Raw genomic sequence first — 25,285 nt, forward strand, 5'->3', positions numbered from 1 at the left:
CTTGTTAGATCACCATCAAAAATGAAAGCAGAGGGGCGCCTGGGTGGCTCAGTGGGTTAGAGCCCCTGCCTTCGGCTCAGGTCATGATCCCAGGGTCCTGGGATCGAGCCCCGCATTGGGGGTCTCTGCTCGGCAGGGAGCCTGCTTCCCCCTGCCTCCACCTACTTGTGATCTCTGTCTGTCAAAATAAATTTAAAATTTTTTTTTTTAAATGAAAGCAGAAAATGTAAAAGTGCCCCCCCACCCCCACCCTTGGGGACCATCCCCAGGGGGCCAAAACCCATCAGAGAAATGCAGTGATCCCCTGCGGCTCTAACTCAGAAGTCACATGTGCGTGTGAATAATTAATCACCCAGCTCACATGCATCCCCGTTGTCTTTCATGTTTAGAATCCTTCGGCTCCTACGTTCCTTTTTACCACAAACATCCAGCCTTCAGTTACCTCCTAAGGAGACGGAGCAGGGGTTAAGAATAGGATAGTCCAGGTTCAAACCCTCACCACCAGCTACGTGACCACGGGCAAGTTACTGATCCCCCCTGTACCTCCTGGGTCTGTTAAATAAGTGAGTGTGGACTGTGCACTTGCAACAGTACCTAGCTTAGACCAAGCACTTTCCACGTGTTATTTTTTATTATTCTTGTTGAGGTTGGCAGCCCTATACACCAGAGATGTAAAATCTCTGGTTCTAAGACATGCTTTCAACTGGCTTTCTCCCTAAAGCACAAGGAAGCTCCCCAGTCCAGGCCTCTGTGCTCGCGGCATTGGGTTGGAAAAGTGAAAAAGGCTCCGTAGCATCTAGGGAGGGGAAAACAAGCAAGATGTACCAGGAACTCTATGTATATTCCTTCTCTAATCCTTGCAACAACCCTGGAGGTCAAAGTGAATGCGGCTGCCACCCACAGAGGTCACTTGGGCCCCTGATCAAGGTCACATATACACTTACACAGTGGTATTTCCCTGCCTCTCTGTAGTGGCAGAAGTGAAGCCAGGGCCAGTGTTTCTCCGGTAGAAGGCTAACCCTTACAATGCACTCACTACGCAGGCGCAAGGAAGGAAAGAAAGGGCAATGTTCTTCGGGCGCCACCAGGTGCCAGGAATTCTGCCCAAGGTCACACGACAAAGCAAACCGTACATCAGAGGCTAAGACCCTGGTCTGCCTGACTCTTAGGCCAATGCTCCCTCCACCACACCATGCTGCCCTTCTTCTGAGGCCAAGGGAGGCTCGCTGGAAAAGGGAGAACTTGAGCTATGCTTTAAAAAATGAGAAGGACCAGAACAGGTAAATCCATGCAGATACAACACAACTACTTAATGGAAAAGGGCTCTCCCTCTGGGGGGATGAAAATCTTCTGGTACTAGACAGAGATGGCAGTCCCACAACATTATGAATGTACTAAATGCCACTGAATTTCTCACTTTAAGATGGTTGTTTTACTAACTGTTAATTCTATGACTGAGCAATTATTCATGGTTTTAATAGCATTAAAAACATAAATGGTTTTATGTTATGTTAATTTCACTTCAATTTTTTTTTTAAATGTGTTTATGGGAAGGGCTGCCAGAGGCAGATATTGGCCCAGAGCACATTCCAAGCCAAAGAGACAAGTAGGTAGGATTCGCCCTGGGGGGCTGGGGGGTGGACAGGAGGACTCCAGATAGCACCCAGCCCCCAGGCTCAATCCTCTTCCGTATTTCTGATTACATCCTATTTCTGATTACACCCAGACAGTGGGATGCTAAGAGGTCCCTAACTTCTGATCATGGGGCTACTAAGAGGAAACAACCGACACACTCAAATAAGGGGAGTTCAGGGAGGTGTAGTTACGACTGGCCCTAAGAGGGTACAGATAAGTGATTCTCCCCCAGGGTGATTCTGCCCCCACCACGGATTTGGCAACGTCTGCAGATATTTCTGGCACAGCTTGGGAGGGTGCCTCAAGAGGGTGTGAGCAGGGATGCTGCTATGCTTCCGTGAGTGCACAGAACGGGCCCCCAAAATGGAGAATTATCTGGCCCGAAATGTCAGCAGTGCTGCAATTAGGGAATTCTGCCCTAAAGTACATGTGATTATCCCATTTCAGAGATGATAAAACTGAGGCTCTCAGAGGCTAAATAACTTGAACTTCCACAGGTGCTCCGAATCCCATCTCCTCTCGTCTGCTTGAGGACACTCACCAGTAACTGCCTACCCCGTCCGTTTTTTCTTCTCATCTATGCAATTCTTTTTTTTTTTTTTTTTAAGATTTTATTTATTTATTTGACAGAGAGAGTTCACAGTAGACAGATAGGCAGGCATAGAGAGAGAGAGGGAAGCAGGCTCCCCGCTGAGCAGAGATCCCGATGCGGGACTCGATCCCAGGATCCTGAGATCATGACCTGAGCCGAAGGCAGCTGCTTAACCCACTGAGCCACCCAGGCGCCCCAACTCATCTATGCAATTCTTACAGCACACGAGGATGTCGTAATATCTGCCCCAAGTTTACTCAAAGCCACGTCTGCGCCCACATGCCTTTCCCGCTGCAACCCCACTTCTTGGCTGCCCTGGCCAGCTCTGCCTTCACAGGAGCTGCCAGACTCTCCAGGGGAGCCTCCGCTGCTCTGACCGCCTCCCTGGGCTCTGGCCCGGTGCCCTCCTGCCTCCACCGCCTTCATCCTGCACTGACTGATCATCTACAAGCGGCCATGGCATCTGGAAGCACAGGTGGCAGCAAATGGCTTACAGACACTATGTAACAAACACATGATACACTCGATGATGGAAGAGTTTGTTTCCTCCATGCACCCTGCAAAATTGTAGTGAACACTGGGTTGCCACCAAGTCCGAAGTGCAGAGTGGGCTGTCTCAGATGACCTCTATTTCTGTTTTTCACTGAATCAAACCTCTACCTTCAACGTGCCCTAGGACCAGGGTCAGCAAACGTTTTCTGTAAAAAGCCAGACGGTAAATAGTTTAGGCCTTTCAGGTCATAGGGTCCCAACCAATCAACTCTGCTCTCCAATCTCAAAAGCACCCACAAACAATACACTAAGGAATGAGCATTGCTGCTCACAAAAACTGGCCTTGGGCTGGATTCATCCTAGAGGCCATAGTTTGCCGACCACTGCCCTAGCAGAATTAATGAGACAGGGGTTTTACAAACTAAAACAATAGTGTCTGTGCCCGCAGACTTTACGACCACCCGCTATGTAGTAAGACAGTTACATGTTTGGAGGTCCCCAGAAGACCATAGATAGACCCACACCTCCACCGTGTTCCCATCTTCCCTCACCCTAGAACCAGGAGCCCACACCGGCGCCTTGCAAGGGAAAGATACACCATTAACTTGTGATCGCTGCTGGGGCACCTGGGTGGCTCAGTGGGTTAAAGCCTCTGCCTTCGGCTCAGGTCATGATCTCAGGGTCCTAGGATGGAGCCCTACATCGGGCTCTCTGCTCAGCAGGGAGCCTGCTTCCCTCTCTCCCTGCCTGCCTCTCTGCCTACTTGTGATCTCTCTGTCAAATAAATAAATAAAATCTTAAAAAAAAAAAACAAACCAACTTGTGCTATCTGTAGAATTCATGCTCAGTCCCATCTGCAGGCACAGGATGCTTGGCGCTCTCGGCCTCACGGTGAGTTCAGTGCTGTTGCTCTGTTATGTAACTTCCACCATCTCCCCACCAAAATCCACCACTATTCCAAAGCAGAAGCAAGAGGTGTGGGCAGGAAGCACGGCCTCGCATAGGCCAGAGGCATGTGCAAGACCAGGATCAGACCATCCCCCCTGCTCCCCACCCCCACACCTCTAGGATCAGGCGGGAACGGGAAAAGCAGGGTGAGGGAGGGACTGAGAGGCCAAGGCAGGTGTCTCTCTAGAAATCTGCTGCTGGGCTCCAGCGGATCACAGCTCACAGCAACACCAGCTAGCGGCTGTCACATCTTCTGGTTTTTCAAGAGAAGCCAGAAACTCAGACGTTCATGTCAATTAGTTGGCACCTAATTATACTTTTTAGAGCACTGTTTTAGCCAACTCTGCGTGAACCAAATATGACATACCTAGGGGCCAGATCTGCTAAAAGTTTCCTGTCCTGAGGCACACATTAAACCTTTATATCCACCTGTAAGATTGGGTGTGCTGACGGCACCATCATAACAGTTAAAGGAACTGCAGTCTAGAGACACTGATCACTTGCCCCAGGAACTGCACCCCAACACTCTACCCCAATGCCCAGGCCTGCCAACCTCTACAAGGCCAGGCTAACCTCAGGCAGCCCAACTTACAGGCAGGGACCACATGGCAGAGGACCACTAAGATGAACCAACCTCCCAGTGGCTGACTCAACTGTCACTTTCTGTGAGAAAACCTCCTGCCACAGGCACAATATGGTGGTCTCTATAGGGCGCTCCCGTGACCCTCCAGCCACATCATGCCCCTAGTATGATCCCTATAGAAAACATATGGGGAATTATAAACCCACTGCTCACGCATATCCTAGATTGTGAGTATTCTCCAGGGTGGACCAGCATTAACAGCACCAACTCACAGAAGCTCAACAACCGTTGAATCAAGGCTCTGGGGCTAGGTTTCGGGGCTCCCCAAGAGGCTGCTCCAAAGGGAGAGGCCCAGAATGATCAAGGACACAGCAGCTGCCTCGTGCGTGCGTGTAATGGGCTGAGTGAGGCAGCAATTTTGTCTGCTCAGCGTTTGCATTCGAACAGATAAAACAGACTCCACTCTTCCCCAAAGTCAAGGCGCTAGTTCCCTGTACTCTGGGGTAAAGCTCACAGCTGGGCCAGGACAAAAGGAAAGACTGTCCACTGCCACACAATGGAAAGAGGCAGGCTCTGCTTCAAGGCAGATAGATGGCCTCAGGCCATCCAAGTGGCCTCATGAAGTCTAAGATCAAAGACTAAGTCAACAGCATATTCATCAACGGGCAAAGAATTTACTCTGGAGCAGAACTGGGCAAACATTTTCTGTAAAGAACAAATGGTAAATATCGTAGGCTTTGCAAGCCATAAGGTCTCCAACACGGCCACTCAATTCTGCCATTGTAGAGTGAAAGCCACCATAAACAATAGTCTCACCATAAACAATAGTCCATGAATGGATGTGCCTGTGTGCCAATAAAACTTTATTCACAAAACAGGTGGCTGGCACAGTTAGCCAATCTCTGCTTAGAAAAAATACTAAAATAGCACCATGCAAACATTTTGAAGGAGAAGTGTGTCTTCCCTTAAGCCTGGAGAAATGCAAATGATCAACCTACTAGATTAGCTGCCACATGTTATCATTATATAACTATTCAACTCACCAAGGAACATTTAATGCTGGTAGAGCTAGGGGCCAACACGCATACACCACCACTAACAACACACCAATGAGGTGGGTTCTGAAAGGCAACATAGCAGTGCAGACAAAAAGCTACCAGAATATCCAAACACCCTCCCGACACCTGGGAAACTAAGCTAGAGGGGAGGAAGGGGGGAAATGAGAAAAGGAATAAGCCCCAACTTCACAGTTTCTCCATCCTCCAGGCACTGAGTAAGGACTCGAAGTCCATCACTTGCTTTCATTTCCACTTTCTGATGAGGGAATTAAGAGTCAGAGAAGCTCAACAACGCGCTCAGGCTCTTGCATGGGGAGTTAAATCCAGGACTGTTGGAGTCCAAACTTTTTCCTCTACACCTCAATGACTGCCGAAACAGGGCATGGTGGGCACACAGACTTTCCCGGTTGTGTTCTGGAACGGGGGTCAGCAAACAAACCAAATCCAAATCCAAACAAACCAAATCCAACCAAATCCAACAGCTGCTGCCTGTTCTCCTAAATAAAGTTTTATTGGAACATAGCTACATCCTTTCACTTACTGACTGCCTGTACTGCCTTTATGCTACAACAGGGATGAGTGGTCGGAATGGAGACCAGATGGCCCGCAAAGCAGAAATTATTTACTATCTGCGTCTTTACAGAAAACGTTTGCCAAATTCCATCCCAGGACATTGTAAATGGAATTTACTTTCTCTTCCTACAATGGTATATCCATTTGGTGAAACATTATGCACCCTTTTTAAATAATTGTGACAGAAAGACACATGGATAAATGCTATAATGTACGTGGAAACACTAATTCAGATGTAGACTCAAGGCAATTATGTAAAATGCATATGCACTGAGCAAAGACAGAAGTGGAATACCTAAAAATCTAAATATTTAATGTTCTAGGGAGGTATATTTATAGGGATGTCCCATGTTTTCATAATAATCTTTAATGTCATTTTGGGGTTTTTTCTTTTCTTTCTTTTTTTTTTTTTTTAAAGATGGGGGAGGAAAGAGCAGATCCCAAAATATGCAGCCAGCACAGGCAGGGAAAAATAAGATGCAGTGGGCAAGGTTCCCTCCGGGTAGGAAGCCTGGGAGTCTGGGCCCAACAGGGTGGGGCAAGAAGGTCTCCGGAGGGTTCCGGGACGCACACAGGAAGTCAGGACCTGGGAAAGAGTCCTCACTCCCCCTGAAGGCTTCCAAATGCTACATCCCACACCCAAAACTGACGTTCCACAGCCTCTCCCACCTGAGGGAGAGGCAAGTCCTACCCTTTGCAGCTGTTCAGTAGCAAAACCCAGGAGACACCCTCCCCTCCCTCAGGTCTCTGCTCAATGTCACCTCCCCTGGGAGGCCTCCCCTGATGGCTCCACTCAGAATGACAACAGTCATTCCCCCTTCAGTTCATCCTCTATCCAAACAACAAGCAGTCCGATGCCACCCTTGGGCTCTGGACTGGGCATGCCATCCAGACCTGGCCAACCAGAGCCACAGTGATGGGAAGATGGCCACACAGCCGGCCAGACTGCTGTGAGTCAGCCTCGTGACTTCTGCCGGAGCGACTGGGAGAGAGGCCCACCCTCGGCTCAGGGGTTGCTACATTGTAGGATGAGCCCCAGGAGCAGCTGGTTGCCACCTTGCCTCCATGGAGAACAGGCCGCTGGAGGATGAAGCCAACGGAGACAAAAACAGACTTTCAAACTGGACAGAAACATAGACCTCATGACTCTCTAAGCACCTGAATGCAACTGAGCCTGAAGACAGCCCTAACCCCAGACATTTCCATTACAAGCCACTTGGAACTCCAATGGTTCTGAAACCAGCTCCCACTCTGCCACATGCAACTGAAGAGTCGTGGCTAACATGCCCATCACTCAAACAAAATATTTTTTGGTGCATTCGTTCAATGTGTTTCAACAGACACCGAGGGCACAGCCCTCTGCTAAGTGATACTAGAAGCACCGAACTGTCATTCAGTAAATGCTGAATGTTGAACCCTGAATTTCTGGCCAGGCTCTGCTACCACTTGAGTCCTCACTCCTGCTAGCAGCCTCTTAACCTACTACAAACACTGTGAAAGCCAGAGCAACCAAGAATTATCAACACTGTCATGTTATAGCTATTTCAGGGAAATCATCCTAAAGACCTATCAATCTAAAGGAAGGAAAACTACCTTAAACAAACAACAACAACAAAAAAATGTCACTGCATCACTCCTTTTAATAGGAACCAAAAAAAAAAAAAAAGGAAAAAAAGGAAGGGAGGAAAATAAGCTAAGTTTCCACAAGTAGAAACGAATCGTTTTAAAATTATACTACATGCAACAATGATGGATTAATAATGGGTTACAGGGTCTGTAAAAGTGATCAATATGAAGACCACATAACAATGTGGCAGTTTTATCCCAAAATGCTAAGGGTAGGAGCAAAACACAAGTTTATATGGTAATGGTACTATGACGTCAGCTCATACCAGTGTTTCTCAACCTTTCTGCTCATTATCTTTCCCCCAGGGAGCCTTTTTGGACATTTTTGCGATCATCCCCTCCATGAAATTTTAATAACACAAGTATGTTGTGTATCTCTTTACATACTGCACATATACAACATTAAAACATTAAAATTTCTTTCTTCCTCAATAACCAATTTTTGCTCCCACTGAGAATGCACAGCCTATAAGCAAGACGGCGGCAGGATGGAGGACTTTATCTGGAGTTATTGTCCACGTTGCCAAAACTTAGAGAAGCCCATAACATCTTGGATTTTGGTTTCATATTTTAAGAGCGCTAAGAACTTGAGTTCTTACTGGTTACAACAAGAAAGCAGGAGAAGTGACGTGAATGAGATTCAGTCCATTGCCACTTACTAGCATAGACGTGGTCAAATATTTGCTGACGGTAGAACACTTACTTCTTACAATCTGCCACAACAGATCAACCCAGTGCCTTCATTGGGGGGGAAAATGTTGATATCATCACTTTTTCTGCTGTGAATGAAAACCACAAACATTCTTTTCTTCATTCTCTCGCTTCAGCTGATTCTTTATCCCAAACACAAGCTACTGCTAGAAAGGACCTAGTCAATGCCAAAGAGAAAACCATGACTCTCAGCATTCCAGAAAAATAAGATAAAGCTGCTAAAATGTACACCAGGGCGCCTGGGTGGCTCAGTTGTTAAGTGTCCGCCTTTGGCTCAGGTCATGACCCCAGAGTCCTGGGATTGAGCCCTGCATTGGGCTCCCTGCTGGGTGGGAAGTCTGCTTCTCCCTCCCTCACTAACCCCCCCCAACCGCCTGTGTTCCCTCTCTCACTATATCTCTCTCTGTCAAATAAACAAATAAAATCTTTAAATATATATATAAAATATATATTATATATTACATATAAAATATTTAAATATATATCTTTAAATATATTTTTACACATTTGATAATTTTGATTTAATAATTTAATAATAAATTTAAATAAATGTATATTTATGTATTAAATATATTTTACATGTATTACATAAAGTATATATAAATACAAATGTATTTATAATATATCATATATATTTTATATATAATATGTATTATATATGTGTATTATATATAAATATATGATATAGATTATAAATATACTTATGTTTGTATATAATAAAATAAAATAAAAATGTATACAAACATCAGGCCAAAAACAGCAATAAATTACTAAGTCCCAAACCCTGATCTATCAGGCCTCTAGAGCTTAACGGTTCTACAAATTATCTGACCTCTCTGGGTCAAGCTTTCCCGACCCTTGAAACAGGGGGTTTTTTTGTTTGTTTTTTTTAAAGATTTTATTTATTTATTTGACAGAGAGAAATCACAAGTAGATGGAGAGGCAGGCAGAGAGAGAGAGAGGGAAGCAGGCTCCCTGCTGAGCAGAGAGCCCGATGATGCGGGACTCGATCCCAGGACCCTGAGATCACGACCCGAGCCGAAGGCAGAGGCTTGACCCACTGAGCCACCCAGGCGCCCTGAAACAGGGTTTTTAACTTAAAAATTCCTGACAGTCTCATTACTGACGGAAGTGAGCATCAAGGACGCTCAGATCTAAAGTCTTAGGAAATACAGTGCTTGAGAATCGTAATCACTTTCCGGCCCTTCAAGTTCTACTTTCTAAGTAAGAGCAAAAACATTACCTGAAATTCATAATTCCTTAGCTGACAGAGGCTGGCAATCAAGTATTCCTACCTACTGGATTCTTTACAGAGAAACAAACAAATCATGACAGGGATCACTGCTAAGACAACCACCCACGTGTAGCAAGTATCCTTCCCGCAGATGATTTGTTTACTTCTACAAACATGTACAAATACACAAACATTGTTTCATGTGCATGTTTGAAGGTGCATCAAGGTATATATTTTAGTATAATTCTGCACTCTGCTTCATTTTAGAGAAGGTTAATGTTGAGATATAGCCACAATGATGGGCATAAATCCATCTTATTCCTTTTAACCTCTTTGAGGTTTTTCATCATGTGATCACACCACATATTTACATCATCTCCCCTGTTAATGGCCATCGGTAGTTGTTTCTGGCCTCAGGATACTCATTTATCTTGTATATGCATTACCTAGGCATTCCACTTCCTGATTATTTGCACTTAATGCACTTGGCCTTGAAACCATCTGACCTCTGACGACTCAATCATTTTCAACTACAAAATACAGTTGACGCTAACTGCCAGTTTATAGGAAATACAAGAGACTAAGAGACCCGTCAAACCACACCAAAAGGATACCGTCAGCAAAATCCCACAAAGAAACAAACCTATCCTGCAACAACCAGGGTGAACGGTTTCCTTCAACAAAAACTGCAAGGGGTAAAAAGAAAGAGATGAAAGGGAAACGTATTAGCTTAAAAAAAAATGCTTTGTGCCTCAAAGGATACAATCAAGAAAGGAAAAAAAAATGGGAGAAAAGTTTTATAAGTAATATATCTAAGAGACTTATATCCAGAAATTACATAGAATTCTTACAGCTCAACAATAAAAACCCAATTTAAAAATGGACAAAGGTAGGGATATTGGGGAAGGTATGTGCTATGGTGAATGCTGTGAAGTGTGTAAACCTGGCCATTCACAGACCTGTACCCCTGTAATAATACACTATATGTTAAATAAATACCTGTAATAATACATATACATATAAATATAATATATATTATATATAATACATATACATATAAATATACCTGTAATAATACACTATATGTTAAATAAATAAATAAAATTTTAAAGTGATATGTTGGTTAACTGAACATAATGAAAAAATAAAAACTTTTTTAAAACATTAAAAAAATGGATAAAGGATCTGAACAAACATTTCTCCAAAGAAGCTAAACACAGCCAATAAACACATGAAAAGATTCTTAACATCACTAATCATTAAGGAAATGCAAATCAAAACCACAAAATGGTAGTATCTCACCATTCCACTAGAATGGCTATAATCAAAAAGACTGTTGACAAGAATGTGAAGAAACCAGAACTTTCATACTTCATACAGTGCTGGTGGGAAAGGAATATGGTGCAGCCACTTCAGCAAACTGTCTGACAGTTCCTCAAACAGAGCCAGCAATTCTACTCTTAGATATCGACCCAAGAGAAATAAAAACACAGTTCCACACAGACACTTGTCTGTGAATGTTCCCAGCAGCATTATTCAGAAGAGCCAAAACGTGCAAACAAGTCAAATGTCCATCAACCATTAACAGTGGTTAAACAAAATGTAGAATATGCATACAATGAAACGGTATTCCAAAAAAAAGGAATGAACTATAGTTACATGCTACAGTATGATGAAGCTTAGAAGCACAATACTCAGTGAAAAGAGCCAGATGCAAAAGACTATGTACTGTATGATTCAATCTATATGAAATATTCCAAACCGGTCAATGCAAGATAGAGTAGACTGGTGGTTGCCTGGGGCTAAGAGGAGGGAGAATGAGGAAACCACTGCTAACTGGTACAGGGGTTTCTTTTTGGACTAACAAAAACGTTCTAAAACTGATTATGGTGATATGTGCACAACTCTGTGAATATACTAAACACTAAAAAATAACAAACTAAAAAAGAGAGAGGACTAAAAAACTTAAAAAGCAAACCAATTTGCATTGTTTCAACCTTATTTAGATCCTGAGTCTAAAAAACACACTATAAAATTATAAGGCAATTATGGAAATTTGAACATTTAATACCTGATGATATTAATGAACTACTGCTAATTTCTGAGAAGCAGAATAATGAAATTGAGCTATTTTTTAAGAGTCCTTATCTTTTAGAGATACATATTAAAATATTTACAGATGAAAGGATACAATGTCTAGGATTTGCTTCAAAATAAACTTGGAGGGCACCTGGATGGTTCAGTGGGTTAAGCCCCTGCCTTCGGCTCAGGTCGTGATCCCAGAGCCCTACATCAGGCTCTCTGCTCTGCAGGAAGCCTGCTTCCCCTTCTCTCTCTCTGCCTGCCTACCTACTTGTCATCTCTGTCTGTCAAATAAATAAATAAAATCTAAAAAAAAAAAATTGTTTAAAAATAAATTCGGGACAGAGATAAGAAAGATAGTTATATAGGGGACGGTCATGAGATGGTAAATGCCCACTAGACTATTCTCTCTACTTTGGAGACGTCTGAAATCTTCTATTGAAAAAAAGTGCAGAGGAAAGAGAGGAAATACTTCCATGCAACATTACTGTATTGTGTGCTGATCATCAATCCCAAGGGTGGGAAGACCCTGTTTCAACTGTATTAAGACACATGAAGGCGGTAATTGGAGGAAAAAGTTTAAAAAGCACAAACTTCCAAGTTATAAAATAAATAAGCACTAGCAATGTCACATACAACATGATGACTAACACAGGAGTTAAGAGAATAAATCCTAAAAAGTCTCATCACAAAGAAAAAAACTTACATTCCTTTCTTCTTTCTTTCCTTTTTATTGCATCCATAGAGGATGGATGTTAGCTGGGCCTTTTGTGGGAATCCTTTCACAGTATATGTCAATCATGCTGTTCACCTTAAACTTACACAGTGATGCATGTCAATTACTTCTCAATGAAACTAGGGGGAAGAAAAAACTGAAAATACCCTGGACCTCCCTTCTGTCCTCAGCAATCACTTTTTCTGCCTCAATTACAGACTTTCCAAAACAAGGCTTTCGTCCTGAATGCTTTTTCCTAAAAAAGCCATCTGTTGGTTTCCTTTCATAATGATTTTTTTATAATGATTTTTTAAGTCAAATTTTAATATTTTGTTATTGTTGGTATGGAGTTGGTTCTGGAGGCAGGCGGTGATCAATTTCCCTTGGCTTGTCAATTTCACTTCTTCCTAAGATCAAGGTAGGAGAATGGTCCACAACCCTGAGCTTGAGGCAGAGTCTCCTTGGTCATATTAAAAAGCAAAAGGTTTTCCCTAGGAGACTCTTTTTTTTTTTTTTTTTTTTTTTTAAAGATAAGAGTATTTTTTTTTTTTAAGATTTTATTTATTTATTTGACAGAGAGAGATCACAAGTAGGCAGAGAGGCAGGCAGAGAGAGAGGAGGAAGCAGGTTCCCTGCTGAGCAGAGAGCCCGATGCGGGACTCAATCCCAGGACCCTGAGATCATGACCTGAGCCGAAGGCAGTGGCTTAACACACTGAGCCACCCAGGCGCCCCGACCCCTAGGAGACTCTTAACTATAGGAAACAAACTGAGGGTTGCCAAAGCAGGTGGGGGGTGGGGGGTTAAGGAAGGCACTTCATAGGGGCACCTGGGTGGCTCAGTGGGTTAAAGCCTCTGCCTTGAGCTCAGGTCCTGATCCCAGGGTCTTGGGATCGAGCCCAGCATGGGGCTCTCTGCTCAAGAGCCAGCCTGCTTCCCCTTCTCTCTCTGCCTGCCTGTCAAATAAATAAACAAAATCTTTAAAAAAAAAAAAAGGAAGGCACTTCATAGAATGAGCATTGGGTGTGATATGCAATCACTAAACTCTACTTCTGAAACTAATAATTCACTATATGCTAATTAACTGAATTTAAATAATTTTTTAAAAATAAAAGCAAGGAATTTTCTAGGCATACTTAGCCCCAACCCTTGTCCCAGAGCTAAGTCAGAAAACAAACCCACCTGAGCCCCAATACTTAGGAAACAGCAACTGGTCTAAGTCCCTATGTACATACCATGTAAAAATCACAGTACCAAGAGCTTTACCTAAATAAAGTTATTTATTCACTGCAATAAGCCTAGATGACAGGTACGACTATTCACCCCCACTTTGCTGGGATTTCCAGAATGGCCAAGTAACTCACTCCGTATCACATAGTTTTATAGAGCAGAGTTCGGATCTGAACTCAGGCTGTCTGGCTCCAGGCCTGCACTTCAACCAGGCTGTAGGACCTTCTGGGTGGAAACCAGCTCATTACCTCTTTGTTGCAGGATCACTAATGTTCAAGGACCAGAAATTTAATTAGGCCAAAAATCATGTGCTCGGACAACAGAAACTGGACTATCTCCCAGGAAACCCCCTTCCCAGCTCCTTCATTAGGACCAACAAGTTCACAAAACTTGCTCTTTGAACATCAAAACAAAAGGCGCATGACTTGTAAATTTAAAAAAAAAAAAAAAAATCCATGGAGATAACTCAAAAGTTAAAAATTAAGAGAGACACAGCCCCTTCGCCTTGCCCTCCCGCTCCTCCTCAACCTCCAGAAACGCCTGGGTGAAAGGCGAGGGCCTAGGGAGCTGGATGCGAGGACTCCTCAGAGGCTACTCCACAGTTAAGAGGAAAGCAGGCAGGGTGAGGGTAGGCGGGTGTTCCTAAGGAAATCTAGATCCCAGTCAGGGCTGGCGGCGAGGCTTCCCGGAGTCCCTCTGCACACACACAACATCCAGGAATGACTTAGCACCAAAACACCCGTAGATCGCTTCAGAGAAGGGCTGAGAATACACGTCCAAGTTTGGGGACTAAACTTCAGAAACACTGAGCACAAGCTGTCCACACCCACCTCCCTCCTACTCCCGGCCTCCCCCCCCCCTCAAAGACCACACCCCTCCCGGAGGGCGGGAGGAGGGTGGGCCCGGGAGGGCCACGCGATGGTCCCCAGATGGGATCCGTAGGGAACAAGGAGGGAAGGGGTGCGGTACTGGCCGAAGGAGACCTCGAATGAGCTTGGGAAAGAACTGAAAGGAGCGGGAGTAGGGAAAAAAAAAGGACCAAAATGTTAAGAAGCAGTGACCAGAGAGGGACACTGCGAGCGTAACTGGGAACCACTGGTGACTGGCACAGCAAAGCACCGGGGGACAGGGCACGAGGGAATGGGAGGGGCGGGGAAGACAAAGAGGCTGGAGAACCCACCGTCCTCTGGGGACCGAGAGCCACGGGGGGCACGGGGTTCAGGGGTCAGCCAACTCGGAGTGTCCAGAGACGACACCCTGCCCGTGTGCAGGCTGGAGCGACTGCACACCAGGGGAAATGGGAATGACAGCGGAGCTGGGGGGCCGGGAACTGGACCTGGGACTGGGGGTGGGGGTGGGGGGTCCCTGAGTTAAGAGGGACTGAGAGCCGGGAGGTCTGAGGACGCGGAGACGGGTGACCGGGCGAGGGGGGTCAGAGGACTGGGAGAGACTGGGGGGTCTGCGGACAGGTGTCCAGGAGCCGGTGGGAAGCGGTGGACAGGACGCAGGGGACGGGGAGTGCCTGGACTCGGGACGCTAGAGAAGTGCAGGTGACCGGGGGGCAGGCTCCCGCGCGTCCGGGGGTCTGCGAGAGACGCGACCGGGGTCTGCGAGCGAGCGGGACTCGGGGGCCGGACTGTGCAGTTGGAGCGGCGGGAGCCGGGGCAGCCGGGCCGGGTGACAGCGGCAAAGCCGCCACTCACCGCTCATGGTGCCGCTCCCGGGCCGGTGCCTGCGCCGCGCCGCCGCCACTGCCGCCACTGCCGCCGCCGGGCTCCAGACAGGCCGGGAGACAGCGCGCCGCCCCGCCCGCCCGCCTCGCCCCGCCCCGGAAGTGGAGCGCCGCCGCCACGGACCCGCCCCCCGACCCGGAAGGTAAACAGGGGCGCCGGCGCGGCAGGGTCCTGGCAGGACGGAGACCCTCGCGGGGCGGGTGGGCTCGGCTTGGGCGGGACCGAACTGGACCGTTTCTGTGCCCTCCTGGGTCCACAGCTGTATTGGGGAGGCCGTGAACAGGCCGCGAGAAATGAGCCGACACCGTTCCAGAGAGCAGCAGGAGCTGAGAAGAGAAATAAAAAAGGGTAATGGACCAAAGCGTGGAAACCGGAGAGATGGACAGTACCGGAGGGCGCCCCGAAGAACCTAAGAAGACGATCTTTGAGCCGAGACCTGGACCATGGCTGGGAGACGGGCCCGGGAAGATGCGCAGGAACGACGTGCCAGAAGGATCACCAAGGGCAAAGGCCCTTGCCTCAGGGCTTGACAGAGCCAGAGGGAGGGTGAGAGCGGGGAGGTGGGGGAGCTGGGTGGAGGGCCCTGTGGGCCTGGTGAGGGTGGTGGGGTAAGGGAATGGGAAGCCATTGCAAGAATTTATTTATTTATTTATTTAGGATTTATTTATTTAGTTATTTGACAGAGAGAGAGAGATCACAAGTAGGCAGAGAGGCAGGCAGAGAAGAGGAAGCCGACTCCCCGCTGAGCAGAGAGCCCGATGCGGGCCTCGATCCCAGGACCCGTGACCAGAGCTGAAGGCAGAGGCTTCAACCCACTGAGCCAGCCAGGCGCCCCATTGCAAGAATTTAAACAGAGGAATGAGACGATCTGAATTAGCTCTTAAGACCGTCACTCGTCCTGGGTTCAGAATGAATTGTAGTGGGGCAGGGTGGAGAAAGGGCACCTGGTTAGGGAGCCATTGCAGTCAGTTTCCCAACAAGACTTATGTTTGGGGCTGGGGGGGGGGGTGGCGTTAGAGATGAAGGTGGATGGATGATGTGCCAACCCGTGTTCGTAATAGGAAGCTGAGATTACTGTCCCACTTTCTACATGGGGGAAAGGGGACCCAGAAAGGTTGAAAGGGCATTTTGCCTGCATGAGTTAAAAAAAAAATACATTTTACATCACAACCCAGTATACCCATGCATATATTTAAGGAGATGTTTAACAAAACAATTCCATGGGTAATGTACTCTCTTCCATTTTTATTTCTTTTTTTTCCCCCTTTGTGCTAACTGAGACAGTTGATTGATGCGGATAATAAGTCTTGATCCGCAGTCAAAAACACTGAATTGAGGCACAGGTCCCACAGGGAAATGGAGCCAGAATTCCAGCCCAGTTCTGTGTGACCCACAGTCCCATGGTCTTCCTAGTACACTGCCTCTCAACACGCAACCTCTCGGCCCCTGGGAATGTACCTTTTGGATTCAGCAGAAGTCAAGAGCTCTTTGGAAAAGCTTGCCGTGCAGCATTATTTATGAGACCGAAGGAGTGGACAGCACCACAGCCCAACTACAGAAAAAGAGCTGAGCAAATCGTTGCTCACTTCACAAGGAGTCTCCTGTAGTAGTTGAAAATGCTAATGATGAAGATGGAAACATGGGGAAAGACGAATGATAATGCATTAAGTACAAAAAAAAAAAAGTCCCATGCAAAATGGTCTGTATGCTATGATTACAATCGTGTCAAAACATGGCCATGTGTACGGACGGAGAGAATGGAAAGATGAAAGTATTTGTGTGTTTAGCTGGTGGGTTTTCTTTGCCATTTTCAAAATTATACTCTCTAGTTGTTGTTTATTTGTTACTTCAAAGAGTCTATGTGCCTAAATTGACGTCCCAGCCTCTCCCACCCAGAAGCCTAGTTTAGATCCTCCTGCCTTGTGACCCTTGGTGGAATATCACACACCTGCTTCATGGAGTTGTTGCGAGGATGATGTGTTCTGCCTTTTTGTATGTCCTGAACCTTTCCGTCATGGCCCTTGAGGCAAGATAAATGGAGTGTTGTGAGCTTGTTTTACCTATTCTACTCCTAACCACCCCCTTGAAACACTCTAATTCCTTTTCTCTGAGATTTTCGCCTGGTCCTCAAAGAACAAGAATCAAAAGCTGAAAGTCTACAGCTCTTGTTAGCCTTAAAAAACTAAACTTTTTCGTTCAGTTTGGAGGAGGAGAGGAGATGCTAGTGGAGGGGAGGGGAGAAGGAAGAGGGTATGTGAGAAGCTAGAAGCAGTATTCCGTATGTTGTTTCTGTAACAGCCATAGAACAAGAAAGGAGTGTGTGTCTGCTTTCAGACTACAATTCAAGAGGACTAATAAAAATCATTACAGCAATGTAACTCAAAGTATTTATTATGAACCAGATACTTCCATGAAAAAATGTATATATATATATATATATATATATATACACGTGTATGTATGCAAATGGTTGGGTCTGTGTGTGTTCATTTAATCCTTAAAATAAACTTACAAGTAGATACTATTATTCCCATTCTACAGGTTGGGAAACTGAGGTACAAGTGGTTAAGTAACTCTCACAGTCACCCGAAGTCTCTAACTTCTAGTACAAAGCCAAGATTCAAGTCCAAGCAATCTGGCTCCAAGAGCCAGTACCTTAACCCTAGTACTTTATTGTTTCCTGTGGTCCTCAAGGGCCTGGAATGGAACCTTGGAATGGCCCCCAATGGATAAAAAGGGTTCACAAAGTTTTCCCATATCCCAGACCTGACACAGAGGTCACAAAGCCCGAAGACTTGGAGGTCTGTGCTGTGGTGTCAGTGGGCATCTTAGCAATGATCAAAGTCAACATATTACCAGAGGGCAACATCACCTGTTGCATAACCCCAGAAAGGGAAACATGTCAGGAACTTTGTACAACCCCCGGAAGGGAACCCCCATCTCCCCCACTAATGACTAAAATTGTAGCCCAAATAGATGGGGAACTTAAACTGATGTGAGAAGAAAAAAATAAATAAATAAAATATAAGTAAATAAACAGGTTTGGGTTTAAATCCTGGTTCTGCCATTTACTGGTTTTTGTTACCTTGCTCTGACTCAGTTTCTGCCATCATCTGTAAAATGGAAGTAATAATTGTCCACCTACCTTGTGATTTGTTGTATGCATTAAATGACCTCGTACAGGTAAAGCAATAGAACTACCCTGGCACCAAAAAATGAACTATTAGGATTTCATCAAGATCAAAAGCTTTTGCACAGCAAAGGAAACAGTTAACAAAACCAAAAGACAACTGACAGAGTGGGAGAAGATATTTGCAAACGACAAATCAGAAAAAGGACTAGTGTCCAAAATCTATAAAGAACTTAGCAAACGACACCCAAAGAACAAATAATCCAATCAAGAAATGGGCAGAAAACATGAACAGACATTTCTGCAAAGACATCCAGATGGCCAACAGACACATGAAAAAGTGCTCCATGTCACTCGGCATCAGGGAAATACAAATCAAAACCACAATGAGATACCACCTCACACCACAGTCAGAATGGCTAAAATTAACAAGTCAAGAAATGACAGATGCTGGTGAGGATGCGGAGAAAGGGGAACCGTCCTACACTGTTGGTGGGAATGCAAACTGGTGCAACCACTCTGGAAAACAGCATGGAGGTTCCCCAAAAAGTTGAAGAAAATAGAACTACCTTATGACCCAGCAATTGCACTCTGCGTATTTACCCTAGAGTTGCAAACACAGTGATCCAAAGGGGCACATGCACCCGAATGTTTATAGCAGCAATGTCCGCAATAGCCAAACTATGGAAAGAACCTAGATGTCCATCAACAGATGAATGGATAAAGAAGATGTGGTATATATATACACAATGGAATACTATGCAGCCATCAAAAGAAATTAAATCTTGCCATTTGTGACGACGTGGATGGAACTAGAGGGTATTATGCTTAGTGAAATAAGTCAGAGAAAGACAACTATCATACAATCTCCCTGATATGAGGAAGTGAAGATGCAACATGGGGGGGGGGGTTGAGGGGGTAGGAAAGAATAAATGAAACAAGATGGGATTGGGAGGGATACAAACCATAAGAGACTCTTAATCTCACAAACTGAGGGTGACTGGGGGGAGGGGGTTTGGGAGAGGGGGGTGGGGTTATGGACATTAGGGAGGGTATGTGCTATGGTGAGTGCTGTGAAGTGTGTAAACCTGGCAATTCACAGACCTGTACCCCTGGGGATAAAAATACATTATATGTTTTATTAATTAATAACTATCCTGGCACATAAGTAAGGCTAAGGGGTTTTTTCATTTGTTGGTTTGTTTTTTTAAGATTTTATTTATTTATTTGACAGACAGAGATCACAAGTAGGCAGAGAGGCAGTCAAAGAGAGAGGGGAAGCAGGCTCCCTGCTGAACAGAGAGCCTGATGTGGGGCTCGATCCCAGAAACCCAAGATCATGACTTGAGCTGAAGGCAGAGGCTTAACCCACTGAGCCACCTAGGCGCCCCTCGTTTGTTTTTTTAAAGATGTATTTACTTATTAGATAATGAGAGAAAGAAAGTGTGAGCAGGGGGTGGTGTGGGCCGAGGGAGAGAGAGAGAGAGATAGAGAATCTTAAGCAGACTCCCTGTTGATCACAGAGCTTGAGTCACAGGACTTGATCCCACCACCCATGAGAACATGAACTGAGCTAAAATCAAGCGTCACTTAACCAACTGAGCCACCTCGGCACCCCTAGTAAAGCTAAGTTTTAGCTATCATTATTATTACCTGCTTTGGGATCTGAGTTTATCATGGTTTGCAATTACATATTTATTTATGGGACAGTGATAATGCCTGATGTCTCCATTAAACTAAACACTCACAAGGTCAGGAGCCTTGCCCTCATGCATCGCACGCTAAATTTGTGTGGCTGGCTCTAGGCATCTCCTATCTCCAGGAGTACATAGGATCACCTTGATTTCCTTTCATTAGAGAGAGAAAAACCCAATCTGACCTGAAGTATCTATGTGTGTATATAGGAGACCAGGGAACTAGCCATAAAAATGTGGGACCATGGGCTCTACGCCCTGCAGCACTTTTTTTCAGTGAATCAAGAATTTAATCATGAAACCAAGGCAATTTCAATAAGGTAGTGAAGTCCATATAACATAAAGATTTTCTAGAATTACAGGACAAAAAGCTCTATCGGCAACCGATAAGTACAATCATCCTAAAGAGATCTGATACATCATCATCCTTCCATCATACGATTTTCAAAGCTGCTCTACAACCATTGAAACGGTTAATTATCTGGTAAAAATGGGTTTCTCCATCTCTGTGACACTAGCCAGCAGGCTATTACAGTAGTCAGTTGTTTTCGTGGTGACAAGAATGGTTGCACCTTCCTCCATAGCTGGGAGTGGAAAGAAATGGTCAGAATCAACCTTTGATTCAGAATTGACACAGTCTTCACAGGTGCATTCTTCCACTGTATACTCCAGGCCCCTCGAGAGAACTTCCTCGCCATTCCTGCTAGCACGGCCCTCCTCCTGGTCAGCATTCTCCTTGTTCTGGAGAGCCATGCCTGGTCATACAGAAACACAACCATTAACCTCAACTTGCAGGTGGTGAGGTCCTTACAGTCATAGCAGTACACATTAGGGCTCCGAGAGACCAGGGTTGGCGGGGGGGGGGGAGCTCTTCCTACAAAACAAATGAGTATGTCACCCACAGGCAGACCACAGGCCACACTGGATTTGAAGATAGACTTTGTTTAGGCCCCTACAGTGTTTTTAAGTGTTTGCTTACATGTTTTATGTTGGCCCGCATTTTTTAAAAAAATCAAGAGATTTTTTTTAAATTCAAGGGATTTCACCAGCAAATCGAGGCAATTGGCCTCTTTAAAAACAAAACAACAACAACAAAAACAAAAAGAAAATGTGGCAACTTGTAGCTGACATTCCTACATGGAAACAATTCACTGGAGTCACTAGCACTTGTCTCCTTGAGGAAGAGCATTGGTTACTCTACTGTTAAAACCTCCCCCTGGCCCATTGCATTCACTGGTTACCCTCTTGGCCCTTGGAGACATTGAAGTACTGATCCTACTTCACTGATCCTATTTCATTCCCATGAAATGACCCATTACCATATGTTACAGCACACCAAAATGAGCCTTTGGCTGACACTTTAGAATTCAAAGTAAAGATGCTTCCCTTACAGAGCTTTTGGTAACAAATCAAAAATTTTTTTATAATGAATCTTTTGTGATCATATAAGGAAGTAGTCTCTATTATGTCCCTATTTATATGCTGGTGAAGGTAAACTTTACTACTTCCCCAGCCTCCCACAGAATAACTCCATCTTCCAAAATGTCACACTTAAAATCACTCCCCACCTGTCTCTCAGAACCCAGGCACAAGTTAAAAAAAAAAAAAAAAAAAACCAACCTTGAGTAAATTATGGGGAACAGCCATCGACCTCACTTTACTGCAAATGAGGTGCTTTACAGATTATACACGGAAAATAAAAGCATCAAGGCCAATGGCTGCGAAGTGTTCAGAATCAGATCATGGGCCAAGGTGCTACAAAAATATTTTTATCTTAAAAAGCCTTTAAGAAGAACATTCACTTCTCCAAGACTAGGTCTCTGCTGCTTAATAAAGATAATAATCTTTAAAATGACGGCTCAAATCCATCCAAGAACACTCGGTAATTCATTTCTAGCAACGTGTAAATTGGGTAAAAGAATCACCCAAGCAAACAGCATTTACAAGAGTATTAAAAATATACACGTGGATCTTGCCAAATACATTTTTCCTGATAGCAGCAGACCTGGCTAGCAGTTTCTGGGAGTACAATGTTTCATCAATGGGCTAACTTTGGTCAAAGACATGGGTGTTTGCCAAAGAAATCTCAGAACTTCAGGAAAGTAATTACTGAGGAAAGAATGCAGGGCACCTGCAAAGAGACAAACCAAAAAGAAGACAGCTCACTCCTTCCCGAAAGTTCATTTAACACAACTGTCCTCTAACACACCCAAAAGGGCTCTAACCAAATGAATTACTCAACATGGGGGGTGGGGGGGAGGCAAGGTAGAGAGAGAGAGAGAGATTGAAGGAACTGAAATTCACAATAGCTCCCTCTCGGAAACAGATTTCAAAGTCTGACCATCACACCAACCTGTGTTTTTACGTTCATCCTTGGATGGTTCTGAATTCATCTTCCTTAGCAAGAACATCAACACAAAAACCGTCAAAGAAACGATCAAGCTCAGGCCCAGACAGGTCCAGAGAACCGCATTTGTTCCTTTCACTGAATTAAAAGGAGTATTGGAGAGATCATGAACTGACAACATAATATCCACATCAAAGCAAAGGCTATTGGCCATCCAATTCCCCTAATTCATCAGCACTGACTTGTAAATTCTAAATAACAATGAATTAGAAGACTTGATAAAAATCTCGGTTGCTAACAGCACTGAATAGAATTGAGTTCAGCTCTGAATAATTACTTTGCTCCGTTGGCATTTAAATATTTAAATACTTGCCTTATTTCCTTTCTCTTTTTTGATTTGAAAAGATCTCACCCTCTTCCCCCTCCGGAATGTCTATTCCTCGAATAAATAGTCAATGTAGAGAAAATAGGTCACCCCAATGAATTCATTGTTCAAGCAGTATTACTTACTTGCATCACAATAATGTTGACAAGGTGGTGGAGGGGTGTTAGAACATCGAAGGTGACAGGGTTTGCAAGCAGTAAGCAATCTGTCAAAATACTTGTTTTGGATGCACTGCTGGGCCATCTGGAAGCTGATCACAAAAAGAAACAAGGAAACCCCAGAAAGAACAGCATAGAAGGACAAGTAAACTCTTGTCAAGCGCTCCCCAGCAAAGGTACTGACAGCAGCTAGAATGTCGAGGGGGAAAAAAACGAGCTTCACCACTATGACTTAGCCCTTACGGGGAGGCTGGCCGCTTGTACTGTGGCTAAGGATTTGAATACCAGCTCCAATTCCGGTTTCTAAGTTTGAGGCTGGGGTAGAGTCAGAGATGGAGTGTAAATATGAAAGGCAAACCACACCTGAAACAGAAACGTCTTATTTATAGAGGAAATTTCTATAAATAAGCCAGGTAACACTTGCAAGGTGTGTAGGCAAGCCTGAGGCATCAGGCAGAGAGGTTCGATAACCACTTCTGGACCATCTGTGTCTGAGCTGTGCTGCGTGAGGGGCCCCCAGGGAAACAGATAAGGTCTGTGCCACCTAAGAACTTGAAATCTAACAGGGGAGGTAGAAATCCGCCCAGCGGCAAGGTGTAGTCGGAACCAATGGAATGTGAAATGGAAAGGGGCATCAGGCATGCCTCCCAGGTTTTGGACCTGTGAAGAATAGCAGAATTCCAACAGAAATAGGGATGTTTAGGGTAAAAGCTAAATTGGTAAGAGAGTAGAGGGCGATGATGAGGGAGCAGGAGGCTGCCTGAGGACAAAGCAAAAGCTGGCACCTTGCACCCCCTCTCCATCCGCTCCCCTCGGTAATATGCATGACCCCTGACCGCCATAAACGAGAAACAAATAGTTAACTTGCAGAGATCGCAATCCTGCAGGACAGGAATCTCCGAACTATCTTGATGTGAATGGCTGGCCAAAAGACAACATTGATCAAGCCGCAAGGTATCCCGGCACCATTGAAACCCCCCTTTTCCCTCACCTTCCCCCAACCACACGGTACATAACCTGCCATCCCTCACAACCCAGGGCAGCACCTCTTTCTGCCCACGGGTCCTGTCCCCGTGCTTTAATAAACCACCATTTTGCACCAAAGATGTCTCAAGAATTCTTTCTTGGTCATCGGCTCCAGACCTCAGCCCACCAAACCTCACCTAGGTTCAAGAACTTCATCAGGCAAGATAGGTTTGGGGCATTAAGCAGTAAAGTAATCCATGCTCCACTGTTAAAATGTAGAAAACTCAAGTGAGCAGATACAAAAACCATCCCGAGGCCAAGCTTCCAGAAATAATTAAATTTTGATGTCTCACAGAAGTTGCAAACCGGTTTGCTGCTGTGTTCTGTTTGGTCCCTCCCTAATAGAGATCTTTCTGGAAGGTTTTCTGAGGACAGATAGAAAGATAGGGCACACGTATTTTTCCTTTTTACATAAATGGAATCACTTGAATGTGCATTTAACCGTGCATTGCATTAACCTGAGTGGGATACCCATACAGAGATATCCAGAGAAGGTCCCTCAGAAATTCAGGACTCCGTTACAATGCAAGAAAATGACAAACTCCAAATTCAGTACAGTGATTACCTCTGGGCTGCAGGCAGGGTCCGAAAGAGACTTCAGCTCGTGTCAGTCACATTTTATTAAGCAGAATGGTTTATACATTGGTACTTGTTCTGCGCCTCTTTCATTGTATTCGTTGTTATTATTAACCTCTTTTCGTAGTTTTTCTTAAGCCCAGCACCCAGCTTGGAGCCCAGCTCAGGGCTGGAACTCACAACCTTGAGATCGACACCTGAGCCAGTATTAAGAGTCAGATGCTTAACCAAATGAGCCACCCAGAGGCCCCCACACCTTTTCATATTTTTTAAATGATACATAGCAAATATTAAAATAGTGATAATAATAACATAAAGTGCAGGAATTAAAAGCATTTTTTTATGAAGGGTTGGAGCTTAAAAGAGAGAGTGTGAATTCAGATTTTTTTAATTAACATATATTGTATTATTTGCTTCAGGGGCACAGGTCGTGAATTCAGATATGGATCAAAACCTCTCACTCCTCCTGGGGTCTGGCAGTGAGGTGAATGGGTGTGGGCCAAGGGCTAACCCAGCCAGTTCCAGTCCCTCAAACTCCTGCCGGGTGATAAGGCAGACAAAGGTCACAGAAGAGCAGGCCAAGGTGAGTTTCAGGACAGGGTGGGCAGTAAGGTCAAGTTTTGTTTTTTTTTTTAAGATTTTATTTATTTATTTGACAGACAGATATCACAAGTAGGCAGAGAAGCAGGCAGAGAGAGGAGGGAAGCAGGCTCCCCACTGAGCAGAGAGCCTGATGCAGGGCTCGATCCCAGAACCCT

The 25,285-nt window shown here is 44.9% G+C and overlaps 2 protein-coding genes and 1 long non-coding RNA gene across 6 annotated transcripts in view; 1 reads left to right on the top strand and 2 right to left on the bottom strand.

Annotated features, from left to right (window-relative positions):
• Window positions 1–15,291, bottom strand: part of SNX29 (sorting nexin 29) — a 476,556-nt gene extending 461,265 nt beyond the window's left edge. For 2 of the 4 annotated variants that reach the window (XM_045072007.1, XM_045072010.1), the window contains exon 1: window positions 15,182–15,290. In XM_045072007.1, the coding sequence (XP_044927942.1) occupies window positions 15,182–15,188 (7 nt within the window). In that variant the 5' untranslated portion in view covers window positions 15,189–15,290. Of the gene's footprint in view, window positions 1–15,181 lie in introns of all 4 variants that reach the window. The other 2 variants (XM_045072009.1, XM_045072008.1) reach the window with 1 other exon arrangement.
• A 44-nt stretch (window positions 15,292–15,335) lies between these two features.
• Window positions 15,336–17,603, top strand: LOC106005593. Its single transcript, XR_001179067.2, has 2 exons — window positions 15,336–15,757; window positions 16,496–17,603. It is a non-coding gene; the product is annotated as an uncharacterized LOC106005593 (long non-coding RNA).
• A 2,699-nt stretch (window positions 17,604–20,302) lies between these two features.
• On the bottom strand, window positions 20,303–23,199 carry TNFRSF17 (TNF receptor superfamily member 17). The gene is made up of 3 exons (XM_013055138.2): window positions 22,893–23,199; window positions 22,389–22,520; window positions 20,303–20,790 (listed from the first exon to the last, which is right to left on the bottom strand). Exons 1-3 carry the CDS (start codon window positions 23,008–23,010, stop codon window positions 20,513–20,515), a joined length of 528 nt encoding a protein of 175 aa, XP_012910592.2. The 5' UTR covers window positions 23,011–23,199; the 3' UTR covers window positions 20,303–20,512.
• Between the last annotated feature and the right edge of the window lie 2,086 nt (window positions 23,200–25,285).

This window comes from Mustela putorius, unplaced genomic scaffold (genome assembly GCF_011764305.1).
Source record: "Mustela putorius furo isolate JIRA1106 unplaced genomic scaffold, ASM1176430v1.1 tig00004007_pilon_pilon_pilon, whole genome shotgun sequence".
NCBI classification, from domain to species: domain Eukaryota; kingdom Metazoa; phylum Chordata; class Mammalia; order Carnivora; family Mustelidae; genus Mustela; species Mustela putorius.